The sequence below is a fragment of the Chrysoperla carnea genome, chromosome 5, assembly GCF_905475395.1.
Source record: "Chrysoperla carnea chromosome 5, inChrCarn1.1, whole genome shotgun sequence".
Lineage (NCBI taxonomy): Eukaryota > Metazoa > Arthropoda > Insecta > Neuroptera > Chrysopidae > Chrysoperla > Chrysoperla carnea.
The window spans coordinates 62,258,210-62,279,416 of NC_058341.1; the positions used below are offsets into that span (position 1 = coordinate 62,258,210).

General features: G+C 30.7%; 3 protein-coding genes across 3 annotated transcripts; 1 reads left to right on the top strand and 2 right to left on the bottom strand.

Moving 5' to 3' along the window:
- Positions 1-2,719: 2,719 nt before the first annotated feature.
- LOC123301002 lies at positions 2,720-5,554 on the bottom strand. The gene is made up of 2 exons (XM_044883713.1): positions 5,052-5,554; positions 2,720-3,442 (listed from the first exon to the last, which is right to left on the bottom strand). The coding sequence occupies exons 1-2, from the start codon at positions 5,476-5,478 to the stop codon at positions 2,967-2,969; spliced, it is 903 nt and encodes a 300-aa protein (XP_044739648.1). The 5' UTR covers positions 5,479-5,554; the 3' UTR covers positions 2,720-2,966.
- Positions 5,555-7,392: 1,838 nt separating this feature from the next.
- Positions 7,393-9,643, top strand: LOC123301009 (guanine nucleotide-binding protein subunit gamma-1). The gene is made up of 2 exons (XM_044883721.1): positions 7,393-7,674; positions 9,476-9,643. The coding sequence occupies exons 1-2, from the start codon at positions 7,590-7,592 to the stop codon at positions 9,601-9,603; spliced, it is 213 nt and encodes a 70-aa protein (XP_044739656.1). The 5' UTR covers positions 7,393-7,589; the 3' UTR covers positions 9,604-9,643.
- A 10,235-nt stretch (positions 9,644-19,878) lies between these two features.
- On the bottom strand, positions 19,879-21,207 carry LOC123301284 (facilitated trehalose transporter Tret1-like). Its single transcript, XM_044884019.1, has one exon. The coding sequence runs from the start codon at positions 21,205-21,207 to the stop codon at positions 19,879-19,881; it is 1,329 nt and encodes a 442-aa protein (XP_044739954.1).

The window sequence follows — 21,207 nt, forward strand, 5'->3', positions numbered from 1 at the left end:
TTTCGATTTAGACCCGAAAAAAGGGATGAATTTTTGTTTATTGAATAACTCGTTTATTTTCAATTTTATGCGAAAAATAGTTATTACCAAAGTTATTTGAAATTAAATGAATGAAACCAAATAAAAGAAATCAGCAACCAAAAGCATCGCTTTTACATCTCCCCCCGTCAGTGTGAATAAATTTACCTGTAGGTACTAATTTATTTGAACGGAAGAGAATGCGATCTGTTTTCATTTTTCCACATGTAATATCGAAAATTATATTGGAGATGCGTTTCATATGACCATGAGGTTAACACAAAATTGTAGAAAATTTAATTCCAAACAACTTCGGTGATAACTATTTTTTGTGTAAAAGTAAAAATAAACAAGTTATGCAATAAAAAATATTCATGACCATCTCTTTTTGGGTCTAAATCGAAAAATACGATTGAAATTGAAAATAAACGAGTAATTCAAATATTCAATAAACAAAAGTTCACCCACAAATTCAAGATGGCGGATGACGCAACAGGGTTGGAACCCCGAAAACCGAAATGTAAACTTCCAGGGAGCCCCGCCCCCAACGATTTTCGAAAAGAATTGCTGTTACGAATTTTTCCTGTGTCAGTCCTTCTTTTGATCTAATTCGACTGGCGTATATGGCACATTTCCCAATGGATGTTAACAGCGAAAATTAATATTTTATAATTCATACCCAAAATCCCACTTTTACGTTGAAAAACTGAGGTTTCTATCGGTTGCCTTAAGCAACCAAACATAGTACGCCATGCTCAAGATAAGTTTTTATATGCCTAAAGAAAGGTATTCGCATCTCATTCCAAGAAAAATTTCAGAACGAATTACATGATTTATTATGAGGTCAAGCTGTCACTTTAATGTAATTGTCATTTTCTTTTGAAGGTGAATTGCTCCAGTTATGCTGAAAATATTGATTTTTGGAGATATTTCGGAGGATTTTAAACTTTCATTTTTGCGTTTTTTTTTAAGTTTCAGTTACCATGAATACTCGAATTTTTTTAATAACTGGTACATATTTAATATGATATTTGACACAGGAAAATCGTGGTACCCGAAGTTAAAAAGTATTTGATCATTGCTTCGCATGAAATATGGTACACAGTGAAAAAACAAAATTTTGATTTGCATGCGAGATGTGACATGAGAGAAGTAGCTTTCTTAATTGAAGGTTCTCATAGAATCTGAATTCATTCACTTACATGGCCCCAAAAAATTTGTGCAGTCGTAGAGATAAAATTAACATGAATGATATAAATTTGAGTAAATTTTCCGTAAATTTGAGTAAATTTTCCGGTTTTAAGTAGTACGTATGCAAATTTTCGGTGACTTTAGACCTCCACTCCACCTGTATGGTAAAAAATAAGAAAATTCTTAACATATCTCCTTCTCCTCTGCCAAATGATAAGAAGTAGGCTTTTTTCACAACTTTTATTAATAAAATTTAATTTAAAAAATTGTATTTACAGGGTTAAATAAAGTAAAGGAGCTCGTTAATTAAGTCCAAATTTTTTACTACAGTACGAAAATGATTGGTATAAATTTCTTGTGTAAGCTTCTCCATTATTTTACTTGTTAATTTTTCGCAGTCTAGTACAAACAAATAACACTAAGAAAACTTACCAAGTAAAATATTTAATAAAGTGAGTGATTCAATTTGGGATCGTGATCGATTTATGGATAGGTAATGCTTGGAAACTACGTAAGCTGTTTCCTTGTAACACACTGTACTTATATTGTGAAACACAAACTTCGCGCTTCACTGATTTCCGAGATACAAGGGTGTAAAAACACCGATAACGTCATGTATACGTCGCAGCCAAGTAGCTTAATTAGCCGTTCAATTAACAGCGTTCAACTAGCGGTCTGAACGATATTTAGCCATTTAATCAAACAACTAGGCAAATGACTTTAACTACTTGCCTAGTCTAGTCATTTAAAATTAGTTCCACTTTCTGCATCTGGCGCTGAAATATACACACTGTCAATATGATAGTGTGGCAAGCAATAATATTGTTGATGTTTCTCTCAATTTCAGTTTGATTGCGTTTACGTAAAAAAAAAAAAAAAACAATGGAAGAGTGTAGTGACAAAAAGTTGGAACTAAGTATGTTACTATTAAAAACTAGTTTTCATGGCAAGAGTTGCAGTAATCAAATACAAATTATGGCGAAGAAGTTTCAGAAAGTTTTATTTCTTTGAGAGACAATGATTTAAAAAATGTAATTGTAAACTTCCCTCCTCGATCCTCATGGATTCAAAAGCCATAGAAGTTTAACTTGCGATAACAAGTAATATTTTAATTACTTAAATGTTTACTTTGTTATTAAGAGCCACTAATTGATCTCATGATTATCAAATAACAACAAGTCATATTTTAAATTACGTAAATAAACAATTTCTAATGTCAGATATTTCATCTTTAGTCTTTTTTTTTGGTCAAATGATCACCTTATTATTGTATGATTGGTCTAAGTATCAGCCAACCAGTTCATTAAATGTTGTATTAGACACTACCGCTGAATATTATTGAGACGATAAGTCGAACGGCCTTAAGCTAGAATGCCAATAACTTTACATATATATATTTCCAACCATTTAACTACCAGATATATACTTATACACTTGTTTCACTGTGCTCCGATTCTTGTTTCATACTATGCTGGACCTAGGGCACAGTTGATATAAAAAGTGCCAATACTTTAGTTTCGAAACATATTTCTTAACTTTGATGTATAGTAATTTATTAAAGAAAATACTAACTTTTAATATTTAACTACATATTTTTAAACTGATTGAATATTTGTCTTTACAACCCCAAATACACTTTTTGTTTCACTATACCACAGTCACCTTTCCCTAAATACAAAATTAATAAATTAAAGATCGTGTTAAATTTCTTTAATGGAAGTGAAAACTTATTTTTAAATACTGTGTAAATGTTTTTTTTAATCAGTATGCTCATGTTGTGCTTCAGATTCCCGCCACGTATTTTGTATTGTCTCAACAATCCATTTCCACCATTTTGATTGTGAAAAGAAATACACGGTACACAAACAAATAAAAATCCACGATAGTCCTAGACAATAATCACGTTGATATTCTGGTAAATGTGATAAAGGTCCACGAAAATCATCTGATGTTACATAATATTTTGTTGTATCCACATCCGGATCCACTATACCAATTGTATGTTTACCAATAAATTTTACTAGCAAATCAATTTTATACTCTGACTCATTATATTTAGCAACAGCACGCCCATTATGGAACAGCATTAATGTAGGCACACCCACAATACCATTTTGAGCATTAAATATGTGATGAGTCATGGCGTCAATAGCTACCATTTTTATGTTGGGAAATATGCGTGCTAAAGCTGTGTATTGAGCTGTGGCAGCACCACTAAATGGACACGATACACCTATAAGAATGAAAATAACATTTTTAGCCGGAATATTCCCTACAGTGTCCGGGAGATTAACGTAAAAAATCCGTACGAGATGATTGCGTCTAGATTTTGATACTAGTGGAACATATCGGCCTATCTGCCGTTTTTCATCCAGCATCAATCTCGTAGCTCCAAACAAGAAAAATATAAAAATCCCAAAAAATTGAAATAATTCTGGGAGGCTTTTCGACATGGATACATAGTGAAACATGGAGAGAGCACTAATTTTCACCCACCTTACGTAGATATACGCACTTAAAGTTTTGCCAAAAATCAGGAATTTATTGAAGGTACATACAATAAATGTAGCGCAAAGTCGCAGGTAGAACCATTACTACCTGCCTGACCAAGTTTCGTAATGCAGACTTGTAGAAAAAGCTTCTCAGAAATTATTTAATTTTGGAGGTTTATATCTATCCCCTGATTGGGTTTACGATATCGAGACTGGGTGCAAAACAGTAGATAAGACGATGCTTTTGACTGTTGTTAAAAATTCGACGCAGCCATCTCACAAGAATTTTTTTCCAAACATTTCCCGGGCCAACTTTCTTATACAGGCTTCAAGCGAGCTCATCTGTTAGCGAATTAACAAAATTTAAGAAATTTTTTTAAATCAAATTATAGAAAATATCTATAATTTATGAAGGTATAGAATTGGAGATACTAGGAAATTTCCAGTCATTTTTATTAAATTGCTTCATTAATAAGCAAAATTGCCGCCTTGTAGTAAAGAATCAGGTTCATTAATCGTTAATGCATCGATAAAAATTAACAGTTTTTTAAATTTTATTTTTGTAAACATATCGATTTAGTAATGCCATCGCACGGAGATATGACAAACAACTAGCCAGATGACAAATGGTTTGTCTCTCATCCTGTTTTCAATATATTATAACATAATTTTACATAGAAACAAGTATAAAAATGTGGATTTAGTGTGATTCCGATTGATTCCCAACCTCAACGGATATCAAGACGTCACATCCAACCACAAGTCGTTTTTTATTCTTTCAAAAATATAACAATTTTTTATTAATAATAAATAAAAAAAATTCCTTAAATATACTTTAGATAGATTAATATTTTATTTATATAGAGTGTCTTTTTTAAGCTGACAATTGCTTGAAACTCGAAAATACCTTTTATTGATCAAAATGCATCAAGTGAAAAATGTTGGGTATGTAGGAGCATATATTACGCATACATTAAACTGGACCTAGGTTTCCATCTCAATGAAAAGGCCACTGTACTCAATAACGGATAGTCGATAGATAAATCCGATAGATTTACTCCACTATATAAAAAAAAAATTCCAAAAATCTTGTGGTAAAGCGTTGTTTTTATGTTATTCAAAACTTTTATCCTTTAGTATAAGATCTAAAATGTTGTAACTAGATCAATTTTTGAACATAAAAACATAGAAAAAAACCAATCACTTGAATTTTATGTTCTACAAATAAAAACAGGAACCTTTAAGTATTCAGTAGAGGAGCCGGAATCTCTATATTGCTTACCAAGGCACTTAAGACACTAGTTTCTTTATCTATAGATTAAAAAAAACGAGTATTTTTACTTCACTAACCATAAAAAAATACCATGTTACAATTAGCTGGTGTATCTTTCGTTGTTATATTTGGATTTGACATCAACAGTTTTAAAAGTCGTGTAGAATTCACAACTTCAATAGTACCACCATCTACTTGAGGTTTGCATACAACTTTATTTGAAGTAGCATTTGTATTTGCAGCCTTCGTTTCAGTTACATTCGCTGATATATCCGTAGTCTGTTCGGTAACTGTTTCATTACTAGTTGTACCATTTTCTACAGACGTGGCATTACTTTCAATATTTAACTCTTCTTCAGGAGTTGCTTCAGACGGTTCAGCTATTTCTGCACTAGGTGTAAATATATTTTGTATATTGTTTGGAGTATTATTTTCTTCTGAATAAGAAAATTGTAAAAAGCACAGACAAATTATAATTTTTGTAATTGTAATAAATGTTGCCATTATTTCTGTCAGCAAATCACATAATCAAAATTAACTTATTTCAATACAAATCAAATTTTAAATGTCACTCACTATATCTACTGTCAAATTTAAATATGCACCCGTACCATGTGTCAAAGGATGATAGTTTTTCATGGTATACCAGTGGCGCACATTTTTTGTTTTCTCGGGGTGCGTTCATTAAGTTCAAACTTATTTTGTTCAGTTGTAAAATACCCAATAAAGACCTAGAGAATGGACCATGAAGCTTATAAGAAGGAGAACGATCGCTATAGAAAATATTGTCCCCGAAATATGGATAAAATAAGTGAGGCGCTGCGACCGCTAAGAAGTATCAATAAAGGCGGGCTGTTGTGCGCTAATTTGAAATGATATATCAATTTGTACATTATGCAACTAGCTTCATCCACTTCGCAGATACTACTTCTTGATGACAGCGCGGCTGGTGGCTTAAAAATTAACTATAAATTCTACAAATTTTCAGGGACAGGTGCGCTAATGCTTTAGTACAGTACATAGCGATATTTCTCCTTCTTTATAACCTTCATGGAATGGACTGTGCGTTCCATATCCAATTTAAAGTAAAAGAGGAAATTCGGACAGATATGTGTGAAAAAGACAAAGCGATCGTGCAGCCCATGGACGTATTATAGAAAAGAAAACGCTGTACATTCAACAAATTTCACAGACAACGGTATCTGCTACTTCACAAATGTTTAGTACCAATACCTGATACTTTTTTAGTCAACATTATTGCATCTCTTATGCGGCCCATATCTATCTCTTTTTCGTAAGTATTATACAAAGAAGTTGCAATAACGTTGACTAAAAACGTATCAGGTATTGATACTACACGTTTCTCATGTATTAGATACCGTTTTATGAGAATTTGTTGAATGTAACAGCGTCTGCTTTCTATGTACGGTTTTCATCTCCCTAGATTTTAGCGATAGACTCCTGAAATCGTGTGTTCTCTCCCGGCTCCCGATATCATCATAAATTCTCCCGAGTTGAGTAATACAAGATATTTTTTGATTATTTATTTCATATCCAGGAAAATATGGCAATTCTAAGCAACTTTTATTTTCAATTACTTGAAGAATATTTATTTAAATATTTAATTATGAAAAAACTGAGTACAAAAAACATCAAAAAATCGAACAGAATTATAATTCGGTGGTATAATTATAGATTAATTTCACTTTCTCCCGATTTTCTGGTTTATTTATTTTTACCTATCTGTTTCTGTAATACCTCCATGGAGTGTATCATAGTAATGTGTTTTCTATAAATCGATTTTCTGAAAAATGATCTACAGATTCGAGATTATTACACAGATTGTTAGTTATAATCTAGATTGTTACTTAATAATTTATTGCTTTGTATTTTTTCTTTAATTTTCGCAATTTCCAGAGAAATATTTTAATATTTTCTCGTCTATTTTAAAAAAATATTCTATAAAATGGCATCTCTTTTTATCTAGATGACACTCGGACCAAAATTATACCATGTGATCAAATTTGACGCTAAAGACTAGCCTCAAGTGTCACCATGAAATGGAATCTTTCAATGAAATGAAAAGGTGTATATTTAGTCCTCGAAACGAATAGACAGACCTCTTAGATTTCTTTTGATCATGATAAAAAGTTTCAAGTGGGAGTATTCTCATATGAAGTCTGTGAGGTCATTTTTAAAAACTGAAAACATTCGCGGTTGAAAGTAGTTCGTAATAGAACTTCTCATATGTCACATAATTGATAATTTTCACAAATTAAATTAACATTGAATTCATTTTATATAAAATTTTATTTAGTACATACAAAATTATTTCATTTATTTTGAGTGTTACTCATTAAAGTGTATTTCCGAAATAAAAGTGTGTATTTAATATTTGCGTATGAATACATATTATAGAAAAAAACATTTTAATTACACTGTTGCATAAAGTTCTGAGTAATGTTCAACCTCGCCATTGAATAAAAAACTACGTAAATAAATTTTAATTAAATATATCATTACAATTGAAAGTGATTGTTCTCATCCGATTTTAAGTATTTCCGTGCTAGTGTTAAAGAGAAAGTTTCAACATAGGCCTGTCAGACACAGCTATTATGGACATGATGGTTTCCAGTTTGCAACAGCAAAGGGCCATCACCGACCAACTTCGGCGTGAAGCTGGAATAAAACGTATTCCAGGTAATTAATATCCCCCTATACTTTATGTCAAAACCTCTTTAAAAGCAACAAGTTGGTAATTTGTCTAATGTAATTCTCCACATTTTGTTTTATTTGTATACTTCCTAAATTTTTTTAAAATTAAATTTATAATTATATTTTCAAAAATTTGTTTTTAAGTATATATTATTAAAAAGTGAGATTCTTGTAAATCTTCTTAAATAAGACTTGAATTTTAATTCTAAAAAATTTACGAATTTTAATAAAAAGCAAGTGAAAATAAACAATTGCCTGAGATAATTGTCGAAATACCCTGTGTAGACAGTATTGAATAGCAGTGTTTGCATTATTTTTAATAATTTAGAAAAGTTTAAAAAATTCACACATTTATGATGGCCTTTCTATAACCATTTGTTTTGGTTTTCGACTATTTTTCGAAGTATTCTTTACATTTTTGTTTGTTTTTTGAATCTACATGCTTTGAAATGAATTTTTGACCTTAAAATTATCAGATAGGTTTGATTTGAAAGGGGCATTTTGGAAATCATAAGTGGGGAAGGTGGGATGATATCTTATTATAATTATAGACTAGTGCTGCGATCGAGTAGGATTTTGTGAATATTTACACTCCCTTGCTCATTATAATTTCTTTAGTTAGAAAATAAAAGTTCTGATTTTAAATAATAATTTAAGGGAAATTAAAAAAAAAATTCAAGACCAATTTTATATCGATGGAATTCGATGGATATCGATCTATATCATTTTTCAATTTGCAGTCATCAAAATGAATTCATCAGCATTTATTTCCTGCCATAATAATTTTGAGTGCTGTTATTGCCCCCAGACACGGATATTCGTGCCTTTAAGGATCACAGGGTGGACGCAAAGGCCAAAAATCCGTATACCAGTGCTAATTCGACCCCATTAAAGCATCAAAGGCATGGCCAACTTCCAAAATTACCTATTCGTGGCTCCAACCGTATATCAACGGATATTCGTGTCTGCAATTATAGACACGGATATCCTTGGCGAGTGGTAATAGACACTCCGATTAATTTTTACATACAATTTTTGGTCTAAAATTAAAATTGAAGCAAAAATTTTATGAATAGGATCAAAAGCAATTTTTCTAAGGAAAGAAACTAAAAAAAAGTTATTTCTGGATTTGATATTTTAGAAAAATATTTCTTTTGGGGATATATATGTATAAAAAAATACTTGGTTTTTTTTAGATCGAGTCGGCCTAGGGTCGTGTTGGTAGCTCATAACCAAACCTGGAAAATTTTAATTGCGATCTCGTTCTTGCATTGCATAAAACAGTTTTTAAATTTTTTATTTAGTTATTCTTATTAGAATATTGTCCAAAATGAATATTCATCAATTTTGAGCTTGCCGCAAATTAAAAATTTTCCACATCCTATGAAGAAAAGATCAACGAAACTTTTCGCAAGAACTGTTAAATACTACGCGTGGCTCAGTTTATCTATTGTTATTATAAACATTTCTTATCTTATGAAAAGAAAAAATGTGCTGCCATTTTTGTAAAGGATTTAAGCAAGACTAAAATATTTGCAACTTTCAGGAACTTTAACGAAATGTTTAAACTTTATAAAATTATTAAGAAATGCATGAAATAGTAATTTTCAATGCTTAATCATGCTAAAAATATGATTTGTATGTTAAATATAACATCTTAAAATGCAAGATGTAAAAGTTCATTCCAAAACATGTCGATTTCAATAATGACATTTTTAACTAAAAACACCTACCAAAATTGTTTATTAAATATAAATACTTAATATAAATTATGTTTTAATTTTAGTATCACAAGCAGTTGAAGATATAATCAAATACATCACAGAGCATGAACAAGAAGATTGTCTTCTAGTTGGATTTTCCAGTCAAAAAGTGAATCCATTTCGTGAAAAAAGCTCATGTGCAGTACTGTGATCACAGAAAATCGCCAACAATAATAATTATTTTATTTCATTTAAATATCCTCTGTCCGCCCTTTTAGCCTATTCAATGTGTTCAAATTCTTACTTATTATGGAAATAATATTTAGCCCAAACTATTCTTCTATGTATGTCCCCTTATTTTTTTATTCTACTTACTAATAATACAAGTTAATGGTTCATAAACAAATTTTTACACACAGGGTCAACTAAGCATATCCATAAGAAAAATTTAAATATTTTTGAATTGAAGGAATCAAACGGTGCTTATTGTTTGTAGGAAATATTTACAGAATTATTGCATTAAAAAAATTTGCTTTTTTAATTAAGATGAGCCATTAAAACGTATTTTTATACTTAAAAACGATTAAGAATTCGAATTCTTATTCTATACCTCCAAATTCACATGCTTCACTAAAAACGATATCTTTATGGGATAGACCATGGGATGCTCATAGGAACCTTCCTCAGGGGACTATTAATTTTCTTATTCGATTTCAATCGGGTTCATTGATTATAATTCTAAAAAATGTTTCAATTAAAAGTTGTTTGCATTTTTATGAAGAAATTTTTGTAACGTTTTTTGCTCTAGATCCTACATTTTTAAAACAATATTTGCGGTTGTTACCTATATAATGATTAACCATTTTAGCCCGATCTATTTTTAGATACATACTCCATTCTATACAGAATCGGTTCTAGTCGATTTTAAGGATGGTGTGATATTTCATTGCAGCTTCTTATCCTCCAAATTAGAAAGATTTATTTTTAATTTACTTGAACAAATAGGATTGTTAAAAATGAAACAACCAAATAAAATGTTAAATTATCTGAAATTTCAGACTAGCGTATGTAACTTAAATTATTTCGCAACCTTACGCCTATACATTCAAACCTACAAGGTTATTTCTTGACTAACGGAGGTAACTACAGTTTACTCGATATCAAAGTAAATGCTAATCACCTTCGTTAATAAAGGTATGCTCTTCTATGATCAGTTCATAATACTAGAATGGTAGACGTAAATTTATAAAATTTATTACTTTAATTTTAGCGAAAAAATATCAGCTCAACTCTTCAAAATTTAATTTACATCAAATTTGCCAACGGTAATAGCTAAAACAATGCCAAAAGAATTTTCTATGAGCATCTCATGGCCTATAATTGGTAATTTATTGTAATAATTTAACGCGCGATATTTAAAATTTTTTATTGATGTGTAGATAAATGGGCTTGTTTCTCCACTAGGCAATGGTGTTAATAATTATTTGTGCCAAGAATAAAAATGGGTATAAATGTTGTTGCGTCTCGCCTATTTGGGTTAGTAAAAAATATCACCGAATTCTTTCAGCTTAACTTACTTATTATGTGCTTCCATGAACTTTTCACAATTTTCTGGGTATCGTAAATCGTGACAAAGAATATCGTAACAATGCAAATGCAAGTGAAATACTGAAATAATTATGGGCGAGACATAAAATACTTGTGTTAACAATTAAATAAAATTTTATTGGATATTTATTTAGTTTTTTGATTAAAAATAATGATATTATGATGGCCTTTTTATTTGTAGGTATATTTCCAATAAAATTATTCAAAATAAATTTAATTGTGAATACAAAATAAATAATTGTAATCTAATAAAATATTAATTAACTGTAATGATAATTTAATCTATGAATAAATATTCTATTGTCTACGTTTGATTTTCTTTTTGTTATTTTTGAGCTTATCCTCACATTTCGAAACAGATAGTAACGAAGTTGTGTTAGGAGGAATGGTCGTGAGTGTCTTTTTCGGCGTACACTAGATAAACACTAAAATATGGCTGCCTACAATTCAATCCAGCAACTTTTGTTCGATAGGCAGGAAGCTATGAAGGGTAAATGGGGAAGGGTAAAAGAAAAATTTTTGGTTAAAAAGGGTATGATTTTCCCTGCGGACAATGATTGAAAAATGTTAGTAATATGTCACTTAGCTCGAGTGTATTAATAGTACAAGATCCGAATTAGGGTCGACCTTCACTCATCTGTTTATCGAATGAAAGTTATTTTTTACGAAATGTAAAATATTAACAAATATTCCTGTAACGGGTTGCCTAAAAAAATATGGTCAAGACTATTTTTAATATAAATATCAAAACTTGGAAAGCTTGTAAACATTATTTTTGACCAATATTTTGTGACCAATCATATGCCACCGTATTTGTAACAAAATTATCTTTATTTAGATATGCGAGTCAATGAATTAACAGATGCACGTAATTACTATTTTCAACTTGTATATATGGGATAATAGAGAATGAAAAGATTGACAATTCACTCGCTGCATATTTCTTATGGCTTTTACTATTGTTTTATGATCAAAATTCGTTAGATATGCAAGTAAGAGAAAAATTTCAAAAGATTTTACGCTTGATATTTTCACTAAAAGTAGTCTTGACCGCATTTCTTTAGGCAACCCATTACAGGGATATTTGTTAACATTTTATACTTCATAAAAAATAACATTCATTCGGTAAGCAGATGGGTGAAGGTCGACCCTAATTCGGATCTTAGACTATAATATCCGCCGGTTTCAAGAAAGTCCGGGCTAGTACAAATAAATCGAATTTTACACAATCCGGTAAAAAAAACTATGTATCTCACATAAAACCGATGAAATTTGCTTTATTTCGACAAAACGAATATTAAATGTGCATAGCCTGCCGATACGGGTGAGCTACTCTAACCAAATTAAAAATTAAGTGAATCCTTTTAACGGTATGTGGTGAATCCCCTCTGAAAATGCTAATGATTCATGCTAAAGATGGATGCGATTTTTATATTCAACGCCATTCGACATTGAAATAATCTAATTTTCTAATAACAACCCTTCGCAAATACCCTGACACATTTTTTTTGAATTCAAATTTTTTTATTTTTCTTAAACATAAAAGACAAATTTTAAAAAAAATTTTAGTATCAGAACTCAGATACTAGAGTCTTTATAAAATTAAATTTTGCTTTGAGAATTTTTAAATAACATACAGGATATTTTCCATCACTTATGACGGATTTTTAATTGAAAATTACCATTTATTTTTACTTTCTAATTTATTCGAGTTAGGAATTACATATCAATAATGTTTTTCTACCATTGTCTGTCGGGAAATAGACAATGCTATTAAAATTTAAATTTACCCTGCGTTTAATGCTTAAGCTCTCTGCATAACGAACAAAACTCCTGCCTAAACTGGAATGAGTTGTAGACAGCGCATTTTTTAGAGTTTCTATGTCTAAAATTTGCCGGCAAACACCCACGACGATTCCTACTAAAGAAGAAGATTTCTACTAAGACAGATCTGGGAAAAAGAGCTTCTTTACAGTTTTGACGAATTTTCACTGCAAACAGAACTCATTGACATGGCTCAAGAAACAAAAATTATAACCTCCGCTGTTTGTTACATGAATAAGCGTTTATAAAAGCAAAAAAAGTCATGAATATTCCCTTTTCAAACGTTTAAAAAAAAAGTTCTAATTCTATGTTGGCTGGAAAATTAGCTTTAATTGAGGTGTTGAGAGGGTTTACACACAATTGTAAACCTGAAATATTAAACATTTAACGCCATAAAAGTCAATGATTGAGATTGAATAGCTAGCGAAGAGGATGTATTCCTTTGAATGCGTAACCAACTCAAAAATACACACTTAAATAATATTCATTCAAAAAATTCGCGAAAATATTGTAAAATATGTAAGTAAAATATTCATAATACTAAAGACTGTGGATATAAAAAAATGTAAGCCGTCACTGGACGCCTGACAAATGTGAAACATCGACATTATTTTGTAAATATGTCATAATGATAAAATAAAATATAACGAGTTTTTTGCAGATAACGATGACTATTTATTGAATAAACATTTATTTTCATTAAATACAAAAATTTACGAATTTATTTCAAATCGTGACTACTTAATTCGTTTAATCAGTGACTTCGGTAATAGTTATATTCGATGTTGCCTCTGAGGACGGTATTACTGCGACAATTGGTCGATGGTAACTGAAGTATGTTACAAAAGTATTGGACATAACATTATCAAGATATCTACTAAATACAGCATCTATTGTACACACTACTGCCTGTCTACACACTATACTGCATATAGACTGTATATACAGAGCGTTCTGTTATTAACTGCCGATCGTCAGCCTACAGAATAAGCTCATAAAGACGAACAAAAAAGCTCTTTACCAAATTTCGATCTGAGCCCTGATGCGGAGGTTGTGGCTATCATAAAACAATAATTGATTTAATTGGTTAGCGAATACAAAAAATAATGTTTTGTTGTCTTTATTTTTAAGAAAAAAACAAAATAATACTAGCCTTTTTTTAAACTAGTTGACCAATATAGTGACAGTTAGATGTAGGAGGTATCAAATTATATTTAAACATAGGAACGGGGGGACTAAATTGTGTAATAGTAAATAAGTAAATTAAAATAAATTTTTTCGGCAAAGTATGTAATCTACCATAATAAATATTAAAAACTAGCTGACCCGGCGAACTTCGTACCGACTGACAGTCGATTCTTTTTTTTTTACATTTATTTTGGTATTTGGGACACCGGGTCAGCTATTTCTGTTACGATATGTCAATTGATTACAGTGCCTGCAACTATGTTGCTATTGGACCTATGAACTTAGTTGGCCATTGTTGTAAGGCCTTGATTTAAAAAAATGAAGCCTATGGATTATGTTGCGCTTAAATGGAAAGGTGAATTTGATACCATTGCTTTCACCTCCAAAGCCATTGTACTCATTGGTTTTAGGAATAGAAACAGATTCCATACACTTTTTAAAGAAATTCAACAATACATACGACTGCTTTCAAATGACTACATTTGGAGCAATAAAAGTAGTTCGGGATTTCATGCCAACTTTTAAATATAGACATTAATATTTATTCGATACTAACGTCACTCAATTGTTTTGCTTTCCCGGAACCCCTCTTCTAACACTTAAACTTTATGGTATATACCATAATAACATTAATATTAAAGTTCAGATTGACTTTTAATTATTCTGTAATGGTATTCTGTCTAATCTGTATGGTAATATAGAAAACTGTTGTTTTTACACTTTTTCAGTCAATTTTTTAAATTTTTCTCTCCGTAAGAACCATCCTCGTACTTCAAGGAATATTATAAAAAAAGAATTAGGGAAATCGGTTCAGCTGCTCTCGAGATTTGCGCTTAGCAACACATTCAGCGATTCATTTTTGTATATAAGATGTGCTCTTTGAACTTCCTGGCAAAAGTTGACCATTTGTGCGTATTATTGAAAATGTTTTTCAACATTCTCTCGTTCATTACTTGATCTTTCAATATTTTACTTTGTAATTCTTCAATGGTGTGGAATATTTAATTTTTCAGATACCCAAATACCGAAAAATCCAGAGGTGTTAAATATGGAAGCCTTGGAGGATACCTACCAGAGCTTATTATACTCTTGTATCAAAACACTCTATATAATGCAAATTTTCCATGGTTTTATGTGCTAGTGCATTTGAGCTCATCATCGCGAAGTTTGTGAAAAGAAAATTTGTTGTACCCATAGCATAGACAATAAATTATAATATAGATGGGAAAGTTGAACAGTTTTTACCATGTGAGCTCCAAAAACTTATTACTTAAAACCATGAAGGTTATAGAACAGGAGAAAGATCGCTATGTACTAAAGCATTAGCGTACCCGTCCCTAAAAAATTAGTAGAATTTATAGTTCATTTTTAAGCCACCAACCGCGCTGTCATCAAGAGGTAGTATCTGTGAAGTTAGCTGTTGTTGTTAGCATAATGTACAAATTGATATATCATTTGAAATTAGCGCACAACAGCCCGCTTTTATTTATACTACGTATTGATCGCAGCGCCTCACTTATTTTATCCATATTTCGGGGACAATATTTTCTATAGCGATCGTTCTCCTGCCTATATGCTTCATGCTTAAAACTTTAAACTTAAATATTATAGGCAATGAATATTACAAAAACGTTTTATGTATCACATAAACTTTCTTAATTTCTACAAACATAAAAATATAACCATAGAAACCATTTGATCGTAGTTACCTGGGCATACTTGACAGACTTTAATACAAAAATTATTCTGAAATAGTGTCAGTTATTATAAAATATTTATTATAAATATTAAAATTAAAAGATGGTTTTTCATTGTTGTGTGAAAGCTTGTGGGAAAATGCAAAACGAGATTAGTTTACATATGATTCCTAAGAATTCTGAGGTAAGTAAAAAAATTATTAACTTGGGAAGAAATCTTCTTGAAAAACTTAATTTTACAGCGATTTAAAAAAGGGACGATAGCGATTGGTCGAACGGACATCGAATATTCTAAAAGAGAAAACTATGGTGTCTGCGATTTACATTTCGCCGACGAAATGAAATTCCAAGTTTCAAGAGGAAAATTTCGAACTACTTAAAGGCTAATGCTTTTCCCAGCCTGCACTTACGTAGTAAGTTAAAATCCTGATGTAATAAATGTGCTTAATTTATTATTGTAAGTAGGTCTTACAGATAACCCACGAATGTAGTCACGATTTGATTATAAGGTAATGTTTATTTATTTTAGGTTCACAATTTATACATGCAGAGACGGTAAACATAAATTGAAACAAAGCTGCATCAAAACGACCTGGTGAGTGAATTTAATCATTAATGAATTTTTTAATTTGTTATGTTTACTGTATTAATTGCCATTAAACACAAGTTTATTTCTTTAAAAGTTTGAATAGTGTAGATTTTATTAGCGTTTATTTTAAATTAGGACATATTAGGATGCAAACATTTTTTAGTTTTAATTTAAGCTGTATGTTGTATAAAAGTATAAATTGTTTAATAAATTTATTTTATAATTTAAAAGCGTTTTTTTCCTTTAAAATGTTTAATTATTTTTTTGTTTTAAAAAGGATATTTGATAGCATTTCAAAAAAAAATGTGATACCAAAACATATTCTAAAACAGTAAAACAAAAAAAAATGTAAATAATCATAAAAATTTAAATTGTATTTAGAATTTGGCATTGAGTATTTTAAAAAAGGCGGTCAACTGATTGAAGCGCTATCTCGTGAATCGAGTGAGAACTAAATCTGCAAGTTTCCTTGGTGATGATAGAGATGCCTATCTATAGTATAATATAAATATTTATTATCTATGGTTGTACCTACGTAGTACCTATAATCCGTCATCTGCCAAATTCCCACTTTTGTAGTTTTGGGAATTCATTTACCCTGATAGATGAAACCAAGCTTCGTTTGTAAAAGAAGTATAATCAGAAAGATCGTTATTCGTAAACGTTTGTTGAAACCATTCACAAAATATCTCTTTGGTTGATCAGCCGGTAAAATTTATTGATATATTTGATGTATACATTGTCATTTTGTACGTTTTCATTAACAGTTTTCTTCTGACAGTTTTGTATCATGTAGACTTTGATATTCCAGTTTTCTGAGACAAAACTCATTTTTTGGGCTTACTACCATCTTATCTCTAATATTTTCGAGAATATTCTCCATGAGCTCTTTCGACCGCTTCAAGCTTTGTCCACAGTTCTAGTTTCTTCAAAACATTATATAAACATGTTTCGACAATAACTCACAATCCATTATGGTCTGGATATTTTGCTATAAACTCTAGGGCGTACATGATTGTACTGATTACTTCCATTCGTTTTCCTCATATTTGCGGCAATTGGGCAAATATGAAGCCAACATGAAAATATTTTGTTCTTTCGTAAATACCATTTTTGAAATTTAAGTGTGAAAACATAGATGAGTACCTATATGACCGAGCTTTGCTCGTTATTTATTTTAAATATATCGATTTTTCGCACCCGAAACCCCCTTCAAACTAATTTTCATGAAAATCTTTGGAGCCCTTTTCCGAGATTAAAGTTTAAGAGAGAAAACGACGTTTTCTTAAATTGAAACTTAGCTAGATCAATTTTTCTCCAATAAAACCCCTGCATATTAAACGTGTGTTACTTAACAACGCCATCTACCGAAACCTAGCTTTAGTGTTTCAGTATCGGTAAGAAGTTAGCTCCCAATTAAATAATAATATTACTACTCGCCAATAGATGGCAGTAAGAGCCACATTATTCAGTTGGTTTCAGTTTTTCATGAAAACGCGGGTAAAACAACATTTTCATGAAAATCGTTGGAGCCGTTTCCGACAAGATTTATATTATAAGTATGAATGTTATTATTATGTGAATGTACCATCTTTTTTTCAAATACCAGCTTTAGGGACGTTTGGACCCTGGAAATAGAAATAAAGAATACCTACTAATTTTTTTGTTTTAATTGTTGAATTTCATAGAAACTATCAAATTCAATTATTCTACAGCTTTTTTGTGGTAAATTTACAATATTTGTAAGTAGAATTAACATTTTGGATAATAACTTGAATGAAAAATTTAAAAATTAAATATTTATTTATCTTATATATTAAAATTATTCGTTATGTTATAATATTTTTAAATACAGAGGCGTGTATAGTCGCAACCAACTAGCTTAATTAGCTGTTCAATTAATAGGCTAGCCTTTTTACTAAACGACTCCGTTCTGAAAACTGAAACTGATACTGTTACTGAAATAATTTTCTTGGTATACGTACCAACTTTAGGGTCATTTGGACCCAGAAAAACGTTGGCATTATTTAATGAAATTTACTTTTATGGTTGATTTAATTATAACAATTTTATTTAATTAAACTTGTATATTTTTTATTTAGTGAATAAAATTTATTTAAAGTACAATAATAATTAAAATAATATAACAAAATTTGAATAAAGATTCGAAAATGAATTAATAATATGATAAAATATATGCCCCAAATATTAATTCTGTAATAACTGCCAGGCAAGTTAATCAAACAATTGATATTTTGTAGATATTTAGTTCAACTTCGACCTGAGGGGATTCATTTTGGCCGCTAAACCCTCCGCCCTCCTCCATTGTCAGCGGCGGTCCATCAATTTTCAAAAACAAACTGGTATAGGCCCGTTTCTATTATTGATATAAATTCGAAAAAAATACCATTAATAGAACATAAAAATTGCTACCAATTCTCATACTGTTACTATCCCCCTCACTCCCGCCGTTTCCGAGAGAAAAATTTATCAATTTCAAAACTTCCATTGCATGTAACTAGAGAACGGGTAAAGATACAGGGTCGCACTTAAGCTTCAGATACGTATACGCACTTCAAGAATACTTTTTATTCTTTGAAAATTTTCTCAAAAATTAAAAAATTCGATATTGTTAAATTTTTAGAAACTAAACGTATAAAAAACGATATGAAAATTTAAAATAATAATTTATTAAAAAAAATGCAAGTATTGATACTCAACACTTTCTATACAGGTATTTCAACTATTAACTCAGTCAATTGCTTGATTTAACTTGTTATTTCTTATTTCTAATAGTGATGAGCGAGACCAAGAACAAGACCAAGACCATAGTTATCTTGGTCTTGGGCCTGATTTTGACTATTCTATCTTGGTATTTGCATTATTAATTTTAGTCTTGGTCTTGGTCTTGCAAAAATATGTCTTGGTCTTGCAGAGATGGGTCTTGGTCTGGGTTTTCATCTTGTAAAAATAATCTCGGTCTTGGTCTTGGTCAATCGAATTTTGTTTTTGATCTTGCATCAGCCATGTTTTGAACTTTTAAGTTTCGATTAAGTCCGAATTTTTAAATGTATTAGAATTTATATACGTATGTTATTAATTATTTTGTGTCATTGTAATTAAATTTTTTGAAGAATTATTATTGAAAATAAAAAAAAAAAATTGAGAAATTATTTTAATGCATTGAATTGTAAGAATTTATTTATAAAGGTCTTATATAGGATTAAATTGCTTATTTTTGTGTACAAAATAGTTAGATTTATAAGAACATTAGAAAGTCAGAAAAAAAATTATAATTAATTTACTGTAAAATTTAATGCTACAATTTAATTCTTCAACAATAAGTTTGGTAAAAGTCTTATTTTGAGTCTTGGTCTAGCGAAATAAGACTTGCAGAGTTACACCTGGGTCTTGCAGAGTTGCGTCTTGTTCGTGGTCTTGATTCATTGGTTGGTTGGTCTTGGTATTGGTTTTGTTGAAGTGATAACTATATTGGTCCGGGTTTTGATTTTGAAAAATTAACAAGACCAATACTGCAAGACCGAGACTAATTTTGCCCATCAGTAATTTCTAATTTTATTTAAACAAATTCTGTTTGAATTTTGGTCAGTCGTGAATTTATTTGTAATGTGCGAGCTGGGAGCTGTGGATTTTGTACTTTAGAGCCTTGATTTTCGTTTGAATTCTTCACTCTTTTTGAATTTTTCAATAAATTTTGTATATCTTCCAACGATTTACCTTTCGTTTCGGGTACAATAAATATTGTGAAAAATATACCGAAAATACATGATATAGCAAATATAATAAATGGTATATGACTGCCAAAAAATTCGGCTGTTGGTTGATAAAATTGTACAACTAAAAATCCTACCAGTCCATAAAATACATCAATAATACACATCGCTTTCGCTTTAATATTTGTTGGAAACATTTCACCTTGCATCGTGAGAGATATTGCACCCAATCCAACTCCATACATAGTAATGTAAATAATTAGCACTGTCACTGGAACCCACCCATAAGCTTCTAAATCCATAATACTATGGACTTGAATATAAAAGTACACAGCTTGTCCAATTAAAGCAATGGAACATCCAATCAACGAAATAATCAGCAGAGGACGACGTCCAACTCTGTCAATGAGTAACATTGCCAAAAAATTACTTGAAAATTGAGCGACACCAAACATTATCGCAGAAATAGAACCACTAAAAAAACCATCTGCTTTAGAGAATATAAGTTCAGCGAAAACTAGTATGGCAAATATACCACTCATCATCCTTATAGTATTTAAACCAATCATAACAACCATACCTTTGAAATAAGCTCTGTTTTTTATCAAATCGGACCAATTAGATGTTTGAGACATTTGGCATTCAACGATATTTGACATATCCTCAAATTCAGTATCCACATTCATCAAGCCACGATACCGTTGTAAAGATTTCTTGGCCTCGTCATGTTTTTTTACCATGAGTAAATAATATGGCGTTTCTGGTACCCACCAGAAAGTGATGAGAAAAACTACAGGAATAAACATTGCAATCAATGCCATCGCTCGAATTGTTAACCATGGGGCAACACTATATAAAAATAGTGCGCCTAAATTCATAATAACTGTCATAGAATTCCCTAATTTACCACGAATATCGTCCTCGGCGATTTCTCCTACAAACATTGGTAAAACTGTAAACACAGATCCGTCAGCTACACCTACTAAAAACTTGATTAGCATCAACGTTGATACATTTCTTGCTACAGCAATTAAAATCCATCCAATCAAATATGGCACTCCACTCATTAATAAAGTGGAACGTCGACCAAAATAATCTGCGCAAAAGGCTCCTAAGATTGCGCCGGGTAATTCAGCAAGCACCTCAATAGAAGCAATCCATGAACCTTCTTCCAT